Source organism: Ictidomys tridecemlineatus, chromosome 6, assembly GCF_052094955.1.
Source record: "Ictidomys tridecemlineatus isolate mIctTri1 chromosome 6, mIctTri1.hap1, whole genome shotgun sequence".
Taxonomy (NCBI): Eukaryota; Metazoa; Chordata; class Mammalia; order Rodentia; family Sciuridae; genus Ictidomys; species Ictidomys tridecemlineatus.
The window spans coordinates 80022474-80048077 of NC_135482.1; the positions used below are offsets into that span (position 1 = coordinate 80022474).

Genomic DNA, 25604 nt, shown 5'->3' on the forward strand with positions numbered 1-25604 from the left:
ACCAAGAGGCACGAAAAGGAGGAAGGCAGAATGTCACAGGAACTTCTTTGGCTCTTTGGATGGGTGGGTGTCCAGGGGTTTGTATCACAGCTACCATTTTTTGAAACATCTATCAAATCCATATGCAGTCCAATCTATATTGAACAGTTCTGGTTTTGCAGTTTATCTGGGGTCTTAATCATCTTCTCTTTCATCATCTGTTTCTCTTTCTCTTTTCACCTTTCTCACTTTCTTCCTCTTCATCCTCATCTTCATCTTTACCTACTGCTCCCTCATGCCTAAATTCTTCCTCCCCACTGACTTCGTCTTTATTATCTTCCCCTTCTACATTTTCATTTTCATCAAGCTCTTCCTCCTCATCCTTCTCCTTTTCCTCATCTTCATACTCCTTGTCTTCATCCACACCATCCACCTCCGCATCTGAGTGGGGTCCTTCTCTGTCATCTTTGTTATAGCCTTCCAGGTAGGTCGACAGGGCCAAGAGCCTGAACACACTTGTGGAAGGCTTGGAGTTATTGCTATTGACCAAATCTCGAGAGGCTGACCATTGGGATGAATGGCCAACGTCAGGTGGAAGATGAGCTCACTGTAGGAAAATTGAGGAATTGGGAAGCTTCACTGCTGGAACCATTGTCTACATAGCTATTGAAATCACCAAGAATTATGACAAAAGTAATGTTGGAGCAAATAACCACTAAATAATCTAGGAATGAGGAGGAGTGACCCAGGAGCATTTGTCTGGCAATATAGGAGTCAAAGAATGAATGCTTGGAGTGATGCTGATTTGAATTAAAAGTAAATCTAGAATGGAGACCGAGATGGAGAGAAGACATGGGTCCAAAGTCTTGAAATCTTTAGTTTCAATGATCTGAGTTAAATGAATGATGCCAATGACTACCTAAGTTAATACCTAGAAAATACTTAGAAAGGTGGGGAGGAGGATCTGACTCATGATAAAGGTCATTAAGTTGTGGTGATGGTTGGCCACAACACCAATGTATTCATTGAGTTCCATTCAGGCTATTAAAAAATGAATGTTAAAGTAAAAAAAGGGGCTGGGGTTGTGACTCAGTGGTAGAGTGCTTGCCTAGCACACGTGAGGCACTGGGCTCAATACTAAGCACCACATAAAAATGAAATAAAGATTGTGTGCCCACCTACAACTAAAAAATAAATATTAAAAAATGTAAAAAGATATTTTTATGTATTCACAGAAATGCTTATGCATGCCTAAGAACTTTGAATTTTTTATGATAGGGTGTTTGTTTGTTTTCTATGACTATTTTATGAGATAAATGTTAGGATTATGCCATGTTAACCTTCAACCACTACTACCACTTGCTTTTTATACTAGGGAATTAGCAAATTATAGCAATGATTTTGAGATTGTTATTCTCATTTATAAAAAAGCAGTGACTGGCTGGTAACTCATGACTCTATGTGATTTTTGTACTAACTCACATTTCTAGGCAGATTTGTCATAGAGGGTCCAAAGAGAGAAAAAAATATTGGACAGACCTATTGGATCCAGACTCTGAAACATCGTGAAAGCTGCACTACTTCAGTTGTTTTGCATAGGGAAGGAACTTAATTATTTTGTTTTACTCACCATGCTCAAATTAGAGAGCCTGGTGGAGAAATAATACAGACAGGGAGATCATTTAGTTTGCTCTTAAAATAGATCTGGAAAATATCTGTTTAATATTTAACAAATAAAAATAATTTACCAAGAAATAACAGGACTAAGCAATGGACTAGATTTCTTAAATTTTTTGCAGGGGAGTACTGGGGATTAAATCTAGGAGGGTCTCAACCACTGAGCCATATTCCCAGACCTTTTTTGTATTTTATTTAGAGACAGGGTCTCACTGAGTTGCTTAGGGCCTTGCTAAGTTGCAGAAGCTGGCTTTGAACTTGCTATCCTCCTGCCTCAGCCTCCTGAGCCACTGGAATTACACGTGTGCGCCACCTATCTTGGCTAGAACCCTGCAGCACTTCATTACCCTTAGGCCACTTATCATATTTAATGTTCATAAAAGTATTTTTATGAATATGCTTCCTTTTACTAGATTAATTTCTGTAGGGCAGAACTTATGAGATAGTGTATGTATTCACTAATCCACATATTAGAATATAAATATATATATTTCGTTTTGTAATTGCTTAGAAAATATTTGCCTGAGGAATAAACATAGGGGAAGAAGGAATAGTCAAGGATGAAGCCTAAATGGGACTATTGGGAGGAAAAGCTGATTGCAAAGTCAGTGAACCAGAGAGCTATTGGCACCAAAACTGCAGCAGGTACACTCACAGGTCCAAATGTGCCCTTGGACTTAGCAAGTTCTAGAGTGAGAGACCTCCCTTATGTTCAGCAAGTTCTCTTTTGCTTGACCTCAGTCACTAGTTCTATGAATGTAATCACTTGCCCCCAAAATACTAATAATTTTCTGAGAAATATTTTAAAAATTCAGTTAAAATTAATTTAAAAATCTACAATTTCATTTCAAGAAAATAGAACAAATTTAATGGAATGATCATTTTCTTTACAAGTTCTTGTCAACATGTAACTGATGGGAATAAAGTTTTAATTTTCTTCTTGCGAGCCTGGGTCTTTCAAGTTTGTGATAGAACCTTGTTTCTCTTCGTTTTGTCTTTGTTGGTCCCTAACGTCCATGTGTTCTGAATTGCAGCTTCTGAAGTAAAGCTAGAAGAGCTCAGAGCCTTTTTTTCAACTCCAAGATATCCACTGCATTATAGAAGAAATCTGGAAAGTCCCTAGGTGCTCAGAGTGGCACCAAAGAGTATGATAAAGTTTCCTGTTGTGTGTCTATCATTCCTTGGATTTCATATGTAGAGATTCAGTTCTGATTATTTATGAAACCATGTTGAGAGAAAGATAGCAAGTAATCCTTCCTGGCATTCAAACTCTGTACAAGAAGCTTTTTCTGTGTAGGCAGCTTATGATCAAGAGTGAGTTTTGACTTGGGGAATAATACCACATCTACATTAATTCATGTAAAATAGGAGTACTTTTTTCTTCTAAATACCCTTATTTTTTTTCCAAAATGTGAATTTACAAAGAGGAAGGGGAGAGATAGAGACAGATGCCAAACTTCTTCAACACACCAGGACCCTGCCAGAAGAGAATATATAGTGGAAGAGAAGTTCAAAAGACGTTTAAAAAAAAAAAAAAGGAGATTCAAGGGTAGGAGAGGTGAATGAATGAAAACATTAAAGCAAATGATGTTAAATATTTTTTAAATAGAAGGATTAAAAACATTGGCTAATAATAAGACAGCTCTCATTTTTCATTTTATGTAGTGACAAATTTTTGTGTTTCAATAAAGCAAACATTCCACCTTCTGTTTATATGGATGTTGTGAAAACTTTTTGACTTTCAGTTAGAAGTGGGAAGGCAATTAAAATAATTTGGTTAATGAAGGAACATAGAATAAGTTTGGTTAATGAAGGAACATAGAATAAGTTTACATATGTCATCGAAGAAAACTAGAAGACTTTTTGTTCCTCTCAATTCTTGACTTGGAGTGCTATCTTCTTAATAAGATCTACCTTGACAGATGTAAACGGTACCATCCCTGCCTCCATAATTCTTGGTCCCTTATCTTAGCGCTTACTGTCCTCCGATATGTCATGATTGTTTCTCATGGTTGTGGTTTGTCTGTCTTGCCTAGTGAATGCAAGCTTCATGAGTGCTAGAACTTCTGTCTCTTCACTTCCAGAAGCCTCAGTTCATAGATCAATGCCTGAAACATAGAAAGCACTAATTATTCAGTGAAGAAATAGTCACTCTTCAAAGAATCCTTTCTAATTCAAAGTAGCATCATCCATTCCTTCCCATAGTCATTGTTTGTTATGCTGATTACATCATCTGTGGCCTTAGTCTGTCTCTGAAATAATTTATCTGAGTAAAGTGAAAAATTTGTGAAAGTAATACTTTTCTCTTGATCTCTTTTGTATACCTCAAAGTGAATATAGTGCCTAAGGACTTAGGAACATTTTTTTTTTACTTTTTTTTTTGCCAGGTTTCCTTTTCTGTGCATTGTTTTTTGCTAAATTGCTCTTCAGAATGATAAACAGTTTCACTGATATTAGCAGTGCATGGGATTCATTTCAACATGCCTAGAACCTCATTATGCCAATTTAAAGGCAGTTTTATTTTTTAATTAATAGGGATAAAGTTTTCTAAATGTTGGTTAGCTATTATAATTTTTATGAATTTCCATTACTCTTTGTCCATTTTTAAAATTTGAATATTGTTTATAAAGTTTTACAGGAACTTCAGATACAGAAGTAATTTTCCTTTGTCATAAGTTACAAGTGTTTAGCCTTATTGTTGCTATTTGTTTTTAAATTTTATATTGATATAAAAATTATTAAATTTACTTATTTAAATCTATTTACACAAGTCTTGGATCTTTGATTTATCCCATCACCTTTAGGTTTGAAATTTTTCCATTTTATGTCAGGAGAATCTTTTTAATTAAAAAGAACTTGCCTCTTGCATCCTGCTGCAGTGTTTTCTCATGTGGTAGAATGATTCTGTACTTATCTCTTTCTTAGAATTATTTTCTTCCTAATTTATAGCTCTGTCTCTATAATATATTAAATTCTTTATATAGAAATATATTTCCTGGGGAAGCATTATCACCTTTCAAAATCATTAGCCATTGTTATAGGTTTTTGAGGAATCCCTGTAATTTTCCAACCAAGCATTTCTGTGATGTAGAATTGTCAGCTAGAATCTTCTGGAATTGTTCTTTCTCTTTAGATTATAGATGTCAAAGCCACAAGACTAATGAAAATATTACTCCTTCCTTGACTGAATGGCATTCTATACTGTCAAATGCTATGTTTCTCCTTGTGAGAACTACCAATACATTCAAGAATTATATTCATCTCTCCTTGGTGCAAATAAATATGTGAACATTCCTCAGATATTTTAACATCATTTGCCCTAATATGCTAACTAATGTATTTTCTTCTTTTGCCTTAGAATATGATTCCCTTCCTCCCTGCAAATGTTTGTGGAGCACCTAATTGAACCAGGGACTAACTTCTCTTAGTCCTGGGAGATTTAGTAGTGACCCAAATAGATAAAAATCCCTACCCTCATTAAACTCATTCTAATACGGAGGGACACATAATAAGGTAAAATATATATTAGATGGAAAGTTTAAGGGAGAGGGGGATGCACATGGTAAAAGGGTAAAGAAGCATCTGGATTAAATGCCATATAGCTCAAAGTACTATAATCAGTGAATATTTTTCTGTTATCAGTGAATATCATTTCAAAACCTTTAGATAACACCTAAAGGTTTTGAAATGATAAGTCATTCCCAATAGTAGAGGCATGTGATTCTAAATGACTCCCAAGTTTTTTCTATACCATCTTAAAAAGTACTTTGAATTGTTTTAGAATTATAATTTTCCCTCTCATCTCATAGTTTCACCAAGTAAAGCAACCAGGAGAAGATTGACAGTAGGGAAAGGAAAACTTTCAGGTAGGAAAACCTTTGTTCCTTTTTGGATCTTTGTAATGACATTTTTAATAGTTAGGTTATTTTTCTGGGATAAAAATGACACATTTGTGTCATTTTAAAGATAAAATAATTTATAATTATCCTTCAAGGGGAACCTGGTAACATAATAGACTATGGAGTGTAGGGGAGTATTAGAATCATAGACCCAGGTTGAGATCTTGGCTGTCTACTCCACCAGTCTGACTTCTGAGTAAGTCACTTGAGTTCTACAGCTGTATTTCCTCATCTCACAGAATGGAGTACATTCCTGTCTGATTTAAATTAATTGCTCTACCTAAAGTATAGAAACTACTAAAAAAGAATCCATCTTTCCTTGAATTGACTACTTAAAAACAAACAAACAAACAGGTGAACTACATCAAGGAAAACTTTACTTAATAATTTTCACATGCTCTGGATCATGGCAAGGATGACGTTCTGTTCCCTTTTAAACAAGGTGCTTTAGCATAAGCTATATTGTTTTCAGAATCCAAGATATGTTTGTTCATTTTAGCTGTAATTGTAGGGGATGAATTTGTTAGGAAAATCTACTTAAGCCATCTGAGATTTGGTCATGTCTAAATGAGAAACTGGTCAGTGAATCATGATTGACTTGTAAATCATCAAGAATGATAAATTCCTTTGGGTATTTAGTTTCATGCTTGCCTAGCATGTGCAAGGCCCTAGATTTGAAACCTAGCACCCCCTGCTGCCAAAAGATATAAGTACATATAATACTGTGTGTGAGTATATATGTGTAAGTATAAATTTTCAAACATGGCTAAGATAGTTGATTGCAAGTTAATATTTTTGACCATGATTGTGATTTTTTTAATACCACAGAGAGCTTTTTCTGCAGCTATATTTCTAGTGGATTCAGAAATTTGGGTTCTAAATATTAGCTGTTTGATTAGCTCTGGACAATTTATTATCACTATCAGTTTTCTTTATAGTGTTATAAAAACAATAGTTTACAATAATGTTAACTATGTAATTCAGAGTTGTTATATTATACTGTAGAAGTTAACTAGTTAGACTTTTTCCCTATATTTTTAAATTGGTGACTTATAGTTTTACATGATGGTGGGATTTGTTGCAAATTCATACATGCAAGCAATATATCAGTATAATTTGGCAAATATCCTATCCAAAATTTCTCCTTTTCCTCCCCTCAAGTGAGGCTTTTGATTCTGGGTGAATGCAAAAAACTGAAAGCATTAGAGAATATATTTTTCTAGGCCTGAGTGTATTGCACATTTGGGAAAATTGTTAAATGAATAATAAAAGCATATCATATTAAAGCTTTCTCTTGAGCTATATTAAGAATATGACTTTCAGATGGAATTGGGCAATCAATAGGCATTATTGACTTATTTCATATAATCCTCCATTGACTCTAGGCTATGTCAAAGATAATTTTGATACGTTAAATGTTTAAAATCGGGAGGCTTTTCCGTGAAACCAACCTTTGGATAATTACTTTTTCCTGTTAGACAATTAAGGAAGAAAGTTGATTGCTTGATCTGAAAAGACATATAGAAAATCTGTTTTAAAAAAAACTAGTTTTATTCTCATTCCTTCTAATTCATTTTTGTCTAGGTTCAAAGGGTAGTGAAATAACCAGAATTCAAACCAAGAGCCCACAGTCGCTTGTGAGGATATTCTTAAAAAGTTCTCAGGATACAGATCTTAAAAAGTTCTCAGGATACAGACCTTAAAAAGCTCTCAGGTTACAGATCCCAAGATATTCTCACAGGATGATTATGAGGTAAAGAAAGGAATGTTTATTATAATGGAAGATGTATATGAACTGTACTTGACTAACATCAACAGTGGTATTTGCTTAAATCATTATTCTCCATCTTCTCAAACAACATACTCCTAGGAAACCCTGGATCAATTGCTTTTAACATGAAAACAACAACAAAAGACTGTTTCTGTAAATAAATTGTGCTTTTTCCACAAAAGAGACAATTTATTAGGCAAAATGGAAAGTCAAGTCTCTGTCAAAGAATTGTGGAGATGGAAATAGTGTGTAAAATATTCTGAATACAGTAGGTATTCAGTAAATTGTTCCTAAATTCCCACAATATAAAGAAATTCCATTGAATTAAGAAATAAAATACATTTAAAATGAGAAAATTTTTGTTAGAGAGTTGAAGGCAAATTCTGGCATACATAAATCCTTAAGCTCTTATAGATTGCCGATCAGAATTTGGAATAATACACAGAATCAACTGTTCACCTTCATATGTTAATTTTAACTTTTGACAAATTGGGTACTAGCAAGTAATTTTAGTTGGTCAAATTTAAAGTAGAAAATCTTTATCTCATCCAAGCACAAAGAAACAGAAAAGGCTCACCGAAAGTCAATAACATTGATACATTAAATTCTGAACAAATAACAGTATATTCTGTTTGAAAATTGTTTTTCTTTCATCTATGCCATAGCTGCCTCTGAGGTTTAGTAGCCCCTTTAATTCACATCATTCGCCTTGAAATTATCAAGTTCCAGATGAAGCTAACACCCTTGATTTATCAGAGTCACCTGTGGGTTTATGAAGGATTTGTATCAGGCAAAAAAATAGGTAATTAATTTTCCATGATCAACTATGCTATTAATTTTATGATACAGTCCTAGATTGTTTTATGTTCCCTGGAGCTTACAGATGACCTAAACTAGTCCCTCTTATGTGATGTTGAAATAGCCTTACTGATATCATTTTCCTAGATTTATAATGGAGATTAACATAACATCTTTTCAGGTTAAGTTAAAAACAAAACATGGGTCACACCTAGATTACATTTGTTTAAAAAAATCACTGAAAACACAGATACATAGGAAAGGGCATTTGATGGGTTTATTAATTATGTAGTTGCTGTTAATTAGTTACAGTAACATTTATTTTCAAAGAAAGAGAAATCCAGAAGCACCTCTATTCAACAGTTGAACTCCACTAATGCTGAAGTTCGTGTTATTCTTTTGTCCTTTCCTTAATAATTACATAATGGTTATTTTTATTCTCAGCCTCATATTGGAGAAATAAAGGAATAGCCCTATTAAGAAGGGAAACATGTTTCTAAGTATCCTGTATCAGATTTAAATCTTTTCACCCAGAGCTGTTACATGGTCCTACTTGACTTGGGAGATAGATAGGAGAAACAAAATGGAAAAAGAGTTTGAGAGGTCAACCAACATTTCCTAACATGGGAGAACGTAGCAGTACACAGTTCTGGAATCTGATCCTGGGTCTGTATCTTAGTTCTATCTCTTACTAGTTCAGTGACTTTGGGAACAACCCCAAGGCTTACTAAAACTCAATTTTCTTATTTGTGAGAAAATACCCTCCGCCATCATGTACACATACACATGCACTATAAATTCCCAATGCACTTTATCAGGATAGGTTAACATCCCAGAGGAAAAGCTGTATGGACTTTTGTTGAACTTTGGCTCCCTAAGGAGCCAGATGCTAATGTCACTGTCCACTCAGGTATGCTTCTGCCAGTGTTGATGCAGCGGCTAGGTGCTAAAGCAATGTCCTTTTTATTCCTTGGATTTATATTACCATCCCAGAAGTAAGTACACTAACAATCTTTGGGTTTCCACTAAGGGGAATGCTAAGTACTGAATTTTCTTAGATCCTGAGCAAATTTACCTTGAAAGAGGTTTGAGTTTCTTGTGGGAAGAATGAAGTGTCTCTGTGTTTATACCTGTCTTGCCTTGGAGAACAGTTTCGTTGCACTGCCTCATGAGGTGGTTTTGAGAATAAAATGAGAGAATCCATGCTCATCAATATAAAGAAACCAAGCTGTGGGAATTAGAAATACCCATTCTGATTCATGTTCTTAAAATTGTGTTGTTTAGAAGAATATTAGACAATTGTTTTCCTGTTGCTCTCCTCCACAGTGCACACAGAGGCTGGAAGAACAACGGAGAGAAAGAGGAATACATTAGTGATATAACTTATGTTGATAATGAACTACATATATGATATAGGAAAAAAATCAAGATGGAACAGCATTCTTTAGGGGCCCTTATGAAGGGCCATTGCAAATCAAATCTCCAGATATGTCAGCAGATGAACGTTGAACTAGTCTATAGATAAACCTACCCAAGTATGTGAGCTGACCTTTCAAAAAGACTGTTAACCTCCGCTGACCTTCTGTACAATGGACTCCTGCCCTCAAACTACTGAAATTGAAACCACACCCAGTCCCTTTCTTACAGGACAACTTTGGCTTTTGCCAGCACCAATCATAATTCCTGACCAACAAGTAATTGTCAACCCCCCTGTAATTTAATGTTAAAAGTTCATTTTGTAAAACCTTTGGGAATAGGTTTTACAAAATGAATTTAATAATGGTTATTTTTATTCTCAGCCTCATAGGTTCCAAGACTGCTTGAATTTTTGTTTTCCTGGCGTGAAATCCGAATTAGCCCCAAATAAATGTAATTTTTTTTTGTTCTCTACTAGGTTGACTTTATTCTTGGTCAACACTATTTTTCTTAGACTTAATAAAACATAAGATTTCCTTCTCAAAAGTTTCATAATTGTATTTCAATTTCTCTAAGGCTTACAGGCTCTGGGGTATAAGAGGAAATTCATATTCATGTTTCCTCTAACTATCTCTAATATTATCTTAGAAATATATATATATATCTTAGAAATATATATATATCTTCATTTATATATCTTCATATTTATTTATATATATATCTTCATATTTATATATATAAAATCTTTATTCCTGGCCAGAGTTCCTAATATCTCCATAGTTCCCTAAGAGATAAGAATAGTTAAGGGAAAAGGAGTGCCTTTTATTATTAAGCCTCTTTCATCTATGCCTGAGTTTGTACTGAAGTGACTTTTGGAAAGTCCGTATTGTCAGAGGAACCAACCATGTGATTAGACAGTTGGAACTTATAACTCCACTCTGCAACTTCTGGGGAGAGGAGAGCTGTAAATTAAGTTAATCACCAATGAGATAATCTATCATACCTATGGGTCCAGATGTGTGACTCTGGTAGAACAATTCCTTACCATGTTCAAAGCCTAAATCTAATCCTCAGCAAAACAAAAGGTTAAAAAATATTTTACAAAATCATGCCTGTGTAACAAAACTTACATTAAAATCCCAAAGGATATATCTCAGCTTCCAGGTTTATGAACACATGAAGGTAGTGCCTGGAGGGTGGTGGGCCAGGAGAGAACATTGAAGCTGTGTCTCTTCTCCATCATATCTTCATGGTTCATCTTTTCCATTTGACCATTCCTGAATTGAACCCTTGGTAATGATTTGGTAAATACCGAATGTTTCCCTAAATTCCTTAATCCATTCTAGTAAATTATCAAACCTGAGGAAGATATCATGGGAACCCCCAATTTGCAGTTAGTCAGGTAAGAACACAAGTGATAACCTGGATTTCCAACTGGCACCTAAAGTGGGAAGAAACCCTGTGAGACACAGCCCTTATTTAGCCTAAGGGGTAAGCAGCAGCCCCAGTAAACGGTGTCAGAGTTGAATTTAATTATAGGTCACCCAGTTGTGTGCTGGAAAATTAAATTGAATTTTTATGAGGAAAATATCCCACACATCTTCTTTCAAAGTGAAGTATTGAAAGTTAGTATAGAGGAAGTAGTTTGGTATAGAGAAGTTTTTTTTTTTCTTTTTCTCAAAAACATCTTAGATTCATTGGCTTGGATTAGTCAAGTTTCCCAGAGGCCAGTTTCAACTGGCATGATAATTAAGTGCCTTTGGCTTTAATGTTTTCACAAAACAAGATAACACATAACCTGATGGTCACAATATTTTCAATTGTTCTCTATTTTTTATTGGTTCTCTTCATGTCATGTATAAACATGACAGTAGAATTCACTTTGATATAATTATATAAGCATGGAATATATCTTATTCTAATTAGGACCCCATTCTTACAGATGTACATGATGGTGGGATTCACATGTACATTCATATGTGTACATGGGAAAATTATTTTGAATTCATTCTATCTTATCCCCCTTCCCTTCATTCCCTTTTGTCTAACCTACTGAATAACTAATTCTTCCCCTCTCCCTCACTTATTGTGGGTTAGCTTCCACATATCAGCAAAAACATTTTGACATTTTAAATGATGGCTAACACTCCATGGAAGTTGTTTTTGTTTCAGAAAAAGTCCTCCAGGGAAACTTACAAGGAACTAGCTCAAATCATAAAGTCACTTTTGACCCACTGTTTAGGTAACCTAGAGTAACCTTTGCTCATTATAAAAATTCTCTACCCAGAGCTGTTCCTGGCCACCATTTTTAATTTTTATTTTATTTTTTTAATTATTAGTTGTTCAAAACATTACATAGCTCTTGACTTATCATATTTCATACATTTGATTCAAGTGGGTTATGAACTCCCATTCTTTCCCCGTATACAGATTGCAGAATCACATCGGTTACCATCCACGTTTCATGCAAGGTATGTCCATGACCTGAGCTTGCTCTATATATGATGATGAGTCTTTCCCATATGAATAAATTTTGTAATAAAAGCCCCTTGATTTATTTGTTCAAGGAGGCATTGTTTGAGAATTATCTCCATTGCACTTCTTACTGGCAAGTAATAAAACTTTTTTCACTCTCATCTCCTGGTCGTGCTTGTTGGCTTTTCATTCACCAATTGGCAAACACCCTGTGTTCAGTTACAACCTGACTGAGCAATGAACAGATGACCACACAGGAGAAAAATATTTGGCCTCTCTAAAACAGAAGAAAACAATTCTACCTCAAATTAAAAAAAAAATAAAAGGTTTTGGAATATGATTAAAGAGCAAATAAAATGTAACATACATATCCATGTTATGGGAGTTTATTTTCTGGAGAAATATTTTTCAAAATCCATAAATTTATGTTTTTCTCAGTGTCTCTTAACTAATTAAAAATATACACATGTGCAAAGATTACATAAAAGCCTTTCAGCAGTGGTCAAAACAATCTAAATTACAGAAAAAAATTAAGAAATTGTTATGGTTTAGTTGTGGTGTCTCCCCAAAACTCACACATGAGGCAATAGAAGGTTTGGAGGAGAAATGATTGGGCTATAGCCTTGACCTAATCAGTGAATTAACCCCTGATGGGATTCACTGAGTGGTAACTGAAGACAGTTGGGGTGTGGCTTTGAAGTATATATTTGTATCTGGCAAGTGGAGTCTCTCTCTGCTTCCTGATCACCACTTGAGCTGCTTCCCTACACCACACTCTTCTGCCATGATGTTCAGCCTTACCTTGAGCCCCAAGGAGTAGAGCCTGTCTATGGATGGAGACCTCTGAAAATGAGCCCCTAAATAAACTTTTCCTCCTCTAAAATTGTTCTGGCTGGGTCCTTTAGTCACAGCAATGAAAAAGCCAATTAAAACAGAAATGTACACTAATTCATTTGATAAAATATTATATAGTCATTAAATGAAAGATTTTCACATAACTTTTTTTTCTAAATAGGAATATCCTACAGGTAATAGAAAATCAGAATAAAGAAGTATATGTTTTCTAAAAAGTACTATATGTGAACAGAATAAGGATCTAAAGGAAAACACCTCAATGTTTAATTGGATGTTTCTAGATTGTGACATTATTTTTTTTTAATTCTCTAAATTTTCTTCATTGAACAAATAAGCATTTGGAATCTTAAGAATACAGTAGGCAAAAAGGAAGTGTGGCTTGTTCTGGAAGCTGAACTGGATTCATAGAATAGCAATTTCAGGGAACTTCAAGACACTAAGTCCATCTATTTAGTCGTCTGTCTCAGAAGAGAGGAGGGTAAGTTCCGAAGGGTAAGTTAGAAATCCTCAGGTAACGAAAAATTGAACAAAATCAGTACAAATGTCCCTTTTAGTTCTAGGTTTGAGCCAAGAAGTATAAAAAATTTCATTTTAATGGTTTAAGGTTAATGGTTTTGACTTTCATGTCAATTATTGAAATATTTTAATCATTATTGTTATTTTCTATGCCGTGGATAAATTATTGAAATATTTTAATAATTATTGTTATTTTCTATGCTGTGGATAAATGAATGTTATATGTAGTTTAAATTCAAATATACTTTCTATATATGATTATTCTATTTCAGTCTGGTGTCAGGAATAACATTTTTAGTTCTCTGAGGACCTGGTCTTAAATCATATTTCCTTCTCTTATATAGCTTTAAGAACATGTACTTAAGTTGTTTTATATATCATTAGAACTAGGTATTGTTTTCCAATTGGATAGAACTATTGCCTTAGAACTGTTAAGACTCAGGAATCTGGAATATCTTTCTCTCCATTCTAATTGGTTCTTCACTTACTTATTTTCCCCATTTTTATATTATTGGAAGTAGACATGGCATAAATTTATAACTTAAAAATATTTTTTATTTTGCTTTGCTCAGTAACCTTGATGAATTGTTCTTTGGCTTGAATAATTTTTTAGCTAAGAAAATTATGTGAAGAAGATTTCCCTTAGCTAAAATCTCATGATCCACTTGTGTTAATTTTCATATATAGTGTCACTTTGGCCTGGGAAGAGTTTTCTTTGAGACACCGTTCCCATGTTTCTGGTAAGTTCATTGCTTCCCTCTGTCCCTGGCTTATTTTTTGCATGTTTCTGCCCATTTTGTTGTGTCTAATTGGGAAAATCTGTTATCAAATAAGTAAATAGCTGGTAATTATTTGTTTCATTTGTCAACTTTTAAGGAGAAGAAAGGTATTTATGGTTTTGACTTCTGTAATAAGTGGAGGTCTCAGGTTAAACCTCTTTAAAGTATAATATTCATAATATTTTCATTTTTATAGCATCTGAATGCATATTTCTGGTTTTCAGGATACTTGTTATATTGTTTAAATTTCAAGCCTGAGAATAAATCAACTTTAAAACAGGAAAAGTTTATTTTGGCTCACAATTTGGGGAGTGCATGGCAGAATTCCTTATCTTATAGTTGAAAGTAAAAGAGAAGAAGAAGAAGAGTCCTATCATCCCTTTAAAAGGCATGACCCCAGTGATCTAAGACTTCCTATTATACCTTTTTCAAGGTTTGAAACACCTTTCAATAGTGGACTAAACTTTAATACATGGGTCTTTGGAGGTCATTCCGATCTAAACTATAGCACTAGGAATATTATAAGTAGTAGACAATTTTTGTCCCGAGCATAAAAATAATTTTTATCTTTTGGAATTCTTTAATGTATTAGCATTAAGAGTAATTTGTCCTTTTTTAAAAAAAAAAAACTTGTTTGATGGTTAGTTCATATATATTAGGTATAATTGGATTTTTGAAAGACATGGTTTGTCCAGTGTTCTTGTGGTTAGAGCAAAGGAGCTGATAACATTATGGAAACTGAGAATCATTGCACATTATAGAAATTGGGCACCATATAGGAAACTTTGCCATTATTTTTAATTCTGAAAATTTATTAGAATTGCTTCAATCATTAAATTTAATCCATTCTCATTTCCAAAAAAAATTTGGCACATTTTGCTTTCCCCCCGTTCAATTTTTATTTAGTATCTATCTTTTGGTCTTTTGACTATGTTATTTGGAATACAACTGGAAAAGCATTTCTACTAAAAAATTTTACTTAATTAGTCTGATAATATGAGAAGTGTTAGAAGAAAGTAAGAAGACATTTACATCAAGTACAAGTTAAAGTATACATTAAAGAATGAAAAGCAATATAAATTTAGGCCTATAATTATTCAGATTATCAATAAATGGGTTTGAATGTATGCAAAGCGTTGTTCAAGGTACTAAGAATTTGCAATGAAGAAGACAATCTCTGCTCTAATACTTACCACTGAATGAGGAGTATAGTCAATTATAAAAAACTCATAAAAATGAAAAAACTATTATAAAGGGAAAATATAGCATTCAATTAAAGTATATAATGGAGGAATTTGACTGGATTGATTGTCAGCACAAATGGAAATCTAGGAAAACTTGTATATCTCTGTTCTCTTGTAGCAAAACTCCATGGAAGTTATTCTTATTCACTGTCTACCCTTTTCCTTCCCATTTTTTCTTCTTAAATGCATTCCCATAGGGATTTCTTGCCCAACATTCCATGGACATTGTTCTTGACAAAACTACCAATGATTTCCATAAGTCAAGTAGTCACTTTTCAGCACTAACACTGGCATTTGACAGATTTGAACTCTCCTTCATTCTTAAATCTCATCTTGGCTTCTAGGAAACCCCTTTTCTTGGCTCTCCTTGTACTTCTCTAGACCCCTCCAAAGTTTCTTGTCTGTAGTTTTTCATTTTTTTCTATTATTGAAGTGTCTGAGGCTGAGGTGTCCCAGGACTCAGTACTTAATTCTCTTTCTTCTCTCCCTATACCTACTAAGTGATGTCACCTAACCCCTAACTGTAAATGCCAGCTGTATTTCAGGTAGCTCCTGAATTTATCTCTGGCCTTAACTTTTTACTGAATCCTGGCACTGTATGTCCAATTGCATCCCGTTCTACACAGTTATCCACTAAGTATCTCAAACTTAACATGACTGAAATTGAATTCAATTTCCTACCTTTGCCTCCAAATTTTTCTTCCACTAATAGTTCTATCTCAGTAAATAACAACTCCATTTTAGTAATTAATTGCTCAAGCCATTAAATGTGGCCATCTCTGACTTCTCATAGTCCCTATTAAATGTAGTTAATGTGTGAGTCTTTCAGCAAAATAGATCTAGAACCCAACCACTTCTTAACAATTCCCTTACATCATTCTGGTACAAACCTTCCTTTAGTCAACAGACTAAAATATTCCTCATAATGTTCAATTTGATCATCTTAAATGGGAATAATTCAGATCATGTTACTTCTCTGTTTAGAATCCCCAATGTTTTCCCTAATGATTCACAGCTAAAGTTCTTATAATGCCTACCCATGCTATATGATTTGGCTCTTGACTGCCTCTTTGATGACTTCTCCAAACATTTTTCCCCAAATTCTCGCTCTATACCAGCCATGCCAAACTTGATTTCTGTTCAGCCACACCAAGCATGCCCTGCTGTTGAATATCTGAAATCTCACCTATGCTGGTAAATAGCCAGTGCTTGATATATAGTTGTTTGAATGAAGGAAATAATGTTTCAATTGAGATTAGGAGTAGAGAATAAGGAGGTAGTTTCTTAGCTAAGAGAATCGGTGAGAAATGCATTTAGCTTATGTGAATCCCCTGACTGCTAAAGCATGAGTTAGGAGTTAACTCAGGAAAGAGATTGTTACTACATATATTCAAAAAAATTTTTTTTCAGATAAACATAGAAAATCTTCATGGCAGGTAGGGTGTGGTGGTACCTGCCTGTAATCTCAGATACTCAGGATGCTGAGACAAGAGGATCACAAGTTCAAGATCAGTCTCAGCAACTTAGTGAGACCACATCCAAAAATAAAAAGAGCTGGGGATGTAGTTCAGTGGTAGTGTTCCTGAGTTCAATCCCCAGAACTGGGAAAAAAAGAGAACCTTCAGTGCAGACATGTTTCTCATGACAGAAGAAATTATAATGGTCTTAAACCCATGTGTGAGGTTTATTAAAGATCTGAATTGTTCATATTTTTTAGAATTGCAGATTAAAATATGCATTAAAATTATGGTATATCTGTGTAAATAAGAAATAGATGGGCTGGGGTTGTGGCACAGTGGTAGAGCGCTCACCTAGCACATGCGAGGCCCTGGGTTTGATCCTCAGCACCACATAAAAATAAATAAATTAATTAAAGGTAATGTGTCCAAGTACAACTAAAAAATAAATATTTAAAAAAATAGAACCACTAAAATGTATATGTAATTTTAGTAGCATGGGAAAATAGTCATAATAAAGTAGGGGAAAAGGTTATAATAGTGAAAAATAGCATACAGTGTTTAAAAAAATGTATATATAACATAGGAAAATGCCTTATAAGATTTACTTAAAAACACAAATATTCATTGTGTAAAGGATGGGACTACAGGAGACTTTTTATCTTTTTTGAAATCTATTTTCAAAATTTTTCTAATGAACATGTGTTAACTTTATAATCAGAATGTATATAATGAATTTTATGTAAATAAATTAGATGAATTGTCTCTGAATAATCTTATTATAGATTCCAAGAGAGTAAAAGTCAATGGTAATGATAAGGGAAAACAATAGGAAATAAGAAATCTGTGATACAGAATTTGACTTGGCTTTGGTTACCTGTTTTTATGGAAATACAGTTGGGACTATCCCTGCAGGTATACATCACCTAGTACGTAGTGTGATCTGACTTTGATCAGAAACTTTCAAATGTTTATGGCCTGAAACTTGTTGCTTTATAGTAAAATAGGAACTCGTACTAATTTTCTTATCAACTTCGGGGGAATTGGAGACCTAAGGCAGATCAAGGAGTAGAGAATAACTACTAAGTACATAGCTCTTTTATCTAGTGAATGGGTAAAAAAGCTCCCATCATTTGGCCTATGGGAATCTTTCTATTTGAAGTCTGTTCATTGCCATGCTTTTCTTATCTATTATACCTTTCAGGTATGCATACATTGTCTTTTTTATTTTTTGTTGGATCATTGCATTATGATAATTAAGATTTTAAGATCATAGTAAGTAAGTCAATGTTTCAATTGGGACTAGCCCAATATATCACTGAAGTATTCAATTATCTTTCCTGGTATGGTTGCCTCTTGGCACTTTGAACCTTAATATCCTAGTTTCAACTGTCTGTGAGTGATCTAAAATTTCATTACCTTATAAATGTTAGAAATTTGAATTCTACATGCTGTTTTAATGACCACATGCTGTAAGGCTGAACTTTACCAATGTGTGACTTAACCCAGGGAGTGAGTTCAACCAAGCACTCAGATCTACTTCTAAGCCTTCTTTCCTTATTCTCTACTCATTTCTTGATATTGAAGTTAGCATTTATTTCATTTGTTGTATTTGCAAATTTAGGGAAATCCTAAAGGTATTAGGACACATCTGTTGAATGTCAAATGTTCATTTATCTCTAGACTGAAATTAATATATATTTCTCGTGATTATGAACATTAAATAATACACTGTATTAAATATGAGCAATAAAACTACACTGAAATATAGATGTGGGGTGATTTATGATGTGGGGCCACAGTCTATGAGTTAAAGTCAGAACTTGAGATTGTTTACTTTTGGGGCATGAGTGTGTCAGCTTTTCAATAAAATTCAAATCCTGTGTCAAAATACAGAAGGAACTGAATAATTGGAACAGTAATAAAAATTAATAAAAGAACAGTATTGTTCTGGTTTTAATAACCTAGTTGTAGATATTAAAAATAGACACAAGAAGGATTTCAACTTGATCATGGGGTGTGTGTGTGTGTGTGTGTGTGTGTGTGTGTGTGTGTGTGTTTTCATTTTTGCCTCAAGGATGTCCAGTTTTGTTGAGATCATTGTCTCCCAATTATCCTAATGCTGTTTTCCCAACATGCTGATTGTATTTGGACTTTTTATTCCATGTCAGGATATGAAATGAAGCCTTAATGATAGAAGAATCTTGGAACTGTGAAGGGGATGTCAGTACTTATGATGGACCAGATCAATAATCAAGATTATTTGGTAAATTGATCTTCCTTAAATCTATATTGTGACACTAGCAATTTATAACTTATATGCATATAAACTTATATGCACCTATATGGAAAATGTGACCTGTTTTCCTTGAAAAAAATACCATTTATTGTCAGTGATTCCAACAATTAATCAGTTTCCTTCATTAGAACCCCAGAACATCTTGAGCACAATGTGATAAGCATAAGCTCACATTTGCTGGATTTAGACCCCCTAATCCCAGCTTAAATTTTAGTCTATGTTATTTTATTATCAGTAGGCACTCTAATTTTGTTATTCTTAAGGTCATATGTTTAAAGAGGTTTCACTTCCTAAATTGCATTTTTAGGTAACACTTTGAAAATTTGTTTATTAAATGTTACCAGTATCCAGTTTCATTCTCAAAGAAGAGATGGGCCTTTTTAGACCCAAGGTAACTTAAAAAGGAAAAACAAATAGACTAATTGGTTGAATAATCTTTGGAAACTTACTGAATACATAGAGTCTATCATGCTTGGTTATCAGGCAGTATTGTGTTCTAAGACTGATTCACAGAAATTTTTTTAAATATTTATTTATTTTTAGTTTTAGATGGACACAATACCTTTATTTTACTTGTATGTGTAACTGAGAATGGGCACTGGGTTCCATTCACAGAAATTTTTCCAAAAATGTTGTAATCTAATGTTGTATCACCTTCTCCAGTTTCTTCCTGGTTCTGCCATTTAGAACATCATCTAAATGAGACAGTATCTCTCACAAAGGGCAGGTTTTTGATGTTTTTTCCAAGGACCTTGATCCCTCTAATAGTATTCCAAGATTAGAACATCGATAAGTTCAGCATTTTTTTGAAGTTCAATTCTTTTTAGGGATTCCAAAACAATTAGAGAATAAGGAAGAGGAAGATAAAAATGTTCAAGCTATTAGTTTACCTTAAGGTCTCCTTAGCATCAGATTTCACAACCCCAGTTCTTGTCAGTGGTCAACCTGAGGTTTATTTATCACTTCTGGAAAGAAGGAGATCACACTCTATGGAACACAATGGGGAATCTCAGTTAGAAGATGCCAGAACCCCTTATAGGATTTGGGCTTTGGAAAATTCTGGAGAGGATCTAAGGAAATGAACTTTGCACTAGTATTGGCTGTTATCAGGAAGTGGGTCAATTTTATGAGAGGCTATCTCTGTCATAGGGAGACCTGATTAGAATAAAGACAAATCTGTAGTTGCTAAAAAAAAGTAGTACTCCCTCATTTTAACCGAGAGGGAGATGTTTGGTATTTAAATGATTATATACAATCTTATTTTTAATTTCACCTTATCATGGACCCACAATGTCCTATCTGATGTTGATGCTCTGTGAGATTATTTGTGTCCAACAGGAGAACAATATGGTCCAGCTGTAAACATCAGAATGATTTCTGTAAAAGCCAGAAGCTACTTTTCTTTCTTCTATAAAGATTCTCCAATCTGATAACATTATTCCACCTTAAAAGTTTTAATAAATCAAAATTTCATAGGTATTTACTTATTATAAATGAGACAAATTGCATTTATATAATTATATAACTCCATGGATTTAGAATTTATTTGTGAGTTCATGTAATTTTAATTCAAGTATGTGAATTTCTATAATAATTTTTGAGTTATTGAATATTGAGCCTGGGGCTACCCTCCCAGCTAGTTAGAAAGTCTGTTATCTTATCAATCTGTTCAGTCTACTATAACAAAATACTATGTACAAGGGGACTTTAAAAGAGCAAATGTTTAATTCTGACAGTTCTAAAGGCTTTCAGTCTAAGTCTAGGCAGTGGCAGATTATCTGGTGAGGGCCCGCATCCTGGTTCACAGGAATGCTGCATTCTCTTGGGGTTTATATGGCAGAAGGGGCAAGGCAGCTCTCTGGGGCCTCTTTTATATATAGTTGCTCAGATTAATGAAGCACATTCATTTTCTGCCCCCAAGAAAACCGCAAGTTTCAATTCCTAAATCATTTCAAGTGTCTTATTCAAATGTTTTCTTATCTAAAGCCTCCCCTATCACATGGCCTAAATAGCTTTCCTCCTTCACCTTTTCTTGGCATTTAGCAAGGCCTGGAAAGCATACACAGATGATCCCCAATATATGATGGCTTGACTTATGATTTTTTTGACGGTTTAAAAATGATAGGCATTCAAAAGAAGACATACTTTGAGTTTTGATTTTTTTGGCTAGTGATTTTTTTAATTGACACCTAATATGCCATGTTAAGACGATCTCTTGCAGGGCTATGCAGCAGCAGTAAGCTGCAGCTCACAGCCCTTTGATCAAGAAGAGGGTAAACCACCAATGCTCTATAGTATCGTTAGGCTGTGATGGTTGGTAAAGCAGGTGTTTCAGATGTATTTGTCACCTATGATATTTTTAGTTTACCATGTCATGACCATGTGATGTTTATGCAGTTTCCCTCAGCGAGGGTGATGAGTCAGATTAGAAATATTAAAGATATAGGAAATTTAAGAAGTAAAAGACAAGACACAGAAATAAGTGAAAAGCAGGAAATAAGTGAAAAGTGGGATATGATAGGGAGCAGCTCTGATGGAAACTAGGTCTAAAAAAGAACGACAGCCCATGTTTTATAGGTAGGACCATCAAAGGGTTTCAGTGTGACAGGCTTCTTGACTAAGATGGGAAAAACAAATGTTTGGAGCTTGGCAGGTTCTGTCCACCTCCTTTCTGCCTCACTGAGGCTGCATTTGAACCTAGGGTTGTCGAAGCCAACACAGGGTGTATGCATAATCTGATCAGTAGAATTTCACCAAGAATTCCCAAAAAAGTAACCCTTCTGCCTTGTAATGGCTCAAACAAACCTATAATTTGTACACAGCCTCCGACATGACCATGCATGGGCTTATCAGGACATGACCCATTTGCAAGTAGGAAACACCTGTATTTTGTTGACAATCTGTCTCCTCTACCAGAATGAACTTTCCTGAGCAGGATTTGATCTTTTTTTTTGTTGCTGAATCTCCAGTGTCTAGAGCACTGCCTGCTAGTAAATATTAAACAAACAAAAAAAAAAAGAGTGAAAAAAAAGGCCTTGAATGTGGGAAGAACTTGTCAGCTTAGGGACTATCAGAGGTGATAGGTCTTGGAGACTGAGTAGAGACTAGGATGAGGTGAGGTGCTGAAGGGAGGGTTTGCCATTTGTGCAGCTCATACTAGGGTCATGCATTTGGATTTGATTCCAGTTCAAGAGGTGGTCATTGAGGTTTCAAGGGCAGTAATTTAGGGTTGCTTTGTGGGGCAACAAAATAGAATGCATCCAGAGAGTATAATGACCAGAGTGCTGAAGGGAATGGAAACTGAGAAGAGAGAAGACCAAAAAAAAATCATAATTATTCTTTTAAAGTGTTTATGGAATTTCCATGTAGAGGCTTTCAGGTTTCATGTATGAAATAATTACTAATAGTTATTGAATATTAACCATTATTCAAGTATAGTCCAAAGAATTTAGAGCTCCTGATCCTTGTAATAATTCTACAGTCACATTACCCACAATTTAAATAAGAAACCAAGACACAAAGAAATTGAATAACTTATCTCCAGTTCCATAGCGAATAAGCAGAGAAAGTAGAATTAAAACCCATGTACTCTGTGTTCTTGGCTTCTATACCAATCATGTGGTATCATCATATTTAAGCCTTTCGACTCAATGTGAGGAAGAATTGTACAGCAATTGGAACAGTTTAAAAGGAGAAAATGCACATAGATCCATGCCATATCTTCAAGCCTCATAATCATTTTGGGCATTATTTTAGGGAGACTTTGTTAGATGTCAGTTTGAATCTGTATTTAAACTAGACCCTACCTTTTCACCTAGCCATCCATCTTAAACATATGTATTTTATAAATGTGTTATCTGTATTTATGTATAAGTCATTAGCAGAATATTGTATTTGGAAGAACGAAGGATAGAATCATTTCTATATCATTAAGATCTTCTCCTCAGTTAACATTTCTTGTATAGTTACTTAATCAGCTGTGGAACTTCTAATTATATAATTACTTACCATTTTCTGTTAACAGGGACATCATAAGATGCTTTATTAAGTGCTTCACTGAAGTCAAGATTCATTAAGTTTATCCTATTCCCCCTAGCCATCATCTAATTAGCTCTTTTAAAAATGAAATTAGGTTAATTTAATGTGGCATGTTAAGGATCCCATGTCAGCTTCTCATGATCACCAATTCATTCTCCAAGTGTTCAAAAGCCATCTGTCTAATAATTTGCTTTAAATTTTTTGAGATTTAGTTTTATTTAACAAATATATTACTTTGTAAATTCCAACTGATTTAATACCATAAGTGTCTCCATTTTACAGATGAAAAAACTGAGGCACAGAGAGAGGTTAAGTAAGTTGCCCAAGACCATAGATTTAATAAAAGGTGGAGTTTGTCCAAACCAGCAGTTTGGTTATACAAAATATGCCTCTATGTACTAAGTTATGTTCCTTTACTGCTTTATTAATTTGGAAATCCCCTGTGTCTCCTTGTTTTCTGTTTTTCTGCTTTTGAGATACAGAATGAAAAGTCTCTAACTCCTACCATCACATCTCTCTACCAGCAAGCAAGCAGTTCCATAGCAGATACCAGTTAGGCAATCATCCTCTAGTTCAACTCAATTCTGACACTATCAACCTGGAAATAGAAATAATCATTACTTTGAGGTAAGATGAAACATAAGCCTATTTTGCTTCATGTTCAGTATCCCCCTAATGAGGATCTGCCATTGTTGCATCTGGACAAACCTATTGAACTAGGTCAGCGTGGGTAACACTCTTTCATATTTTGAACTTTTCTCATATAATTTCTGTATTTCATCTTGCTTAGAAGTACTGTTTATATACTTTTGAAGTTAATTATTTCACAACTTTTTAAAATTTAAGCTGCTTTCTCTGAATTCTGAAATAACTTTCAGAAACACTTATGTGTTTTTAATTGATGGAGGGCTATACAAGATTTCAAAGAAATTCATTTTTAACTGTATCCTGTTTATTCTTGAAATTCTTTGTCATTTTAAGGTTACTCCAAATACTTGGTACAGGAGTTTGTACATCAAGTGTTCAATTTTCTCTATCTTCATAATTTAGCAAAATCTTACTTTTGTTTAGTGATTACTTAACTCAAATGTGAAATTTTTGTGAGGGATTAAAAATCCTGCCTCTGTTGCATAATAGTCATGCAATATTGGGCGGGTTATTTAACTTCTCTCTGCCACAGCTCTATCATTTGTAGAAAGGTAATAATAGTACCTTGTTTACCTACTTAGCACAGAGGAGCCTTTAGTGAGAAAGTGTATTTGGGGGAATGTAACAAAGCCTCCCCACTCTCCAGTCATACTTTTCCACTGAATCATAAGGCTCTGGAACAGGCTTCTGCTGCCTTCTGCCAATAGCCTTGCCTCTTTATTTTTGTCTTAATACTTTCATCCTATTAACCCCTGTCATGGTTCAGCCCATCGTTTGCTTTCTGTGCTTTTTAACCAAATGAGTGAGAGCATCAAGAAAAATGCTTACTCATGGCTGCACATTATAATCCCAAGTTGCTTAATCACACACACACACACACACACACACACACACACACACACATCCTGCATTTTGGACCAATTAAATATGAATCTCAGGACTGGAAATCTGGCATCAACATTTCCCCACTTCTTAAATTATTCATGTATTTTAAACTTTTATGTTAATTATAGATTCATTCATGGTTTAAGAAATACTAAGAAACACCCAATGTACCCTTGCCCACTTTCCCCCATTGGTAACATCTTGAAGGCTATTGACATTGATGCAGTCAGGACACAGAATTCTTCTATCACCACAAGCATCCCTAGTGTTGCCTGTACCCACTTCCCTAGCACCTCCTTCCTCCATCCTCCCTCCAAGACCTCTGGCAACCACTAGTCTCTTCTCTATTCCTGTATCTGGTCATTGCAAGTGCTATGTAAATGGAATCATCTGGGATTGACTTTTTCCACTTGGCATAATTCTCTGGAGATACCACAGTTTAACTATTCAACTGTTAAAGAATATTCATTGAATAATCATTCAAGTGTTGAAGAATGGACAACCTTTTGTCCATTATAAATAAAGCTTCTGTGTACATTTATGTATAAGTTTCTGGATAAACATGAATTTACCTTTCTGTGTAATAAATTCCCAAAAGTACAATTGCTACATTATATGGTGGTTTCATATTTAGTTTTATAAAAACAACTGCGGAAGTGTTTTCCCAGACTTGTACTATTTTACATTCTCACCAGCAATGAATAAATGATTCATTTTTCTGCATGCACATTTGTATTTGCTATTGTCACTATTTTTTTATTTCAGCCATCCTAAATATATAGTGATACTGATACTGTATTTCCCTGTTAGTTGCTGATATTGAATCTTTTCACATGCTTATTTGCCACTTTTAGAACCTCTTCTGAAA

General features: G+C 34.4%; 2 protein-coding genes across 3 annotated transcripts in view; both read left to right on the plus strand.

Moving 5' to 3' along the window:
* Ovch1 (ovochymase 1) overlaps positions 1 to 9484 on the plus strand; it is a 49942-nt gene extending 40458 nt beyond the window's left edge. The window contains exons 12-14 of the mRNA XM_078014973.1: positions 2691 to 2801; positions 5466 to 5522; positions 9451 to 9484. Coding sequence (XP_077871099.1) covers positions 2691 to 2779 — 89 coding nt within the window. The 3' untranslated portion in view covers positions 2780 to 2801; positions 5466 to 5522; positions 9451 to 9484. The remainder of the gene's footprint in view (positions 1 to 2690; positions 2802 to 5465; positions 5523 to 9450) is intronic.
* A 4525-nt stretch (positions 9485 to 14009) lies between these two features.
* The window catches only part of Ergic2 (ERGIC and golgi 2), a 78446-nt gene continuing 66851 nt past the window's right edge, over positions 14010 to 25604 (plus strand). For both annotated transcript variants that reach the window (XM_078014974.1, XM_078014976.1), the window contains exons 1-3: positions 14010 to 14126; positions 19038 to 19132; positions 23686 to 23830. The gene's annotated coding sequence lies outside the window, so the exon portion shown is untranslated. The remainder of the gene's footprint in view (positions 14127 to 19037; positions 19133 to 23685; positions 23831 to 25604) is intronic.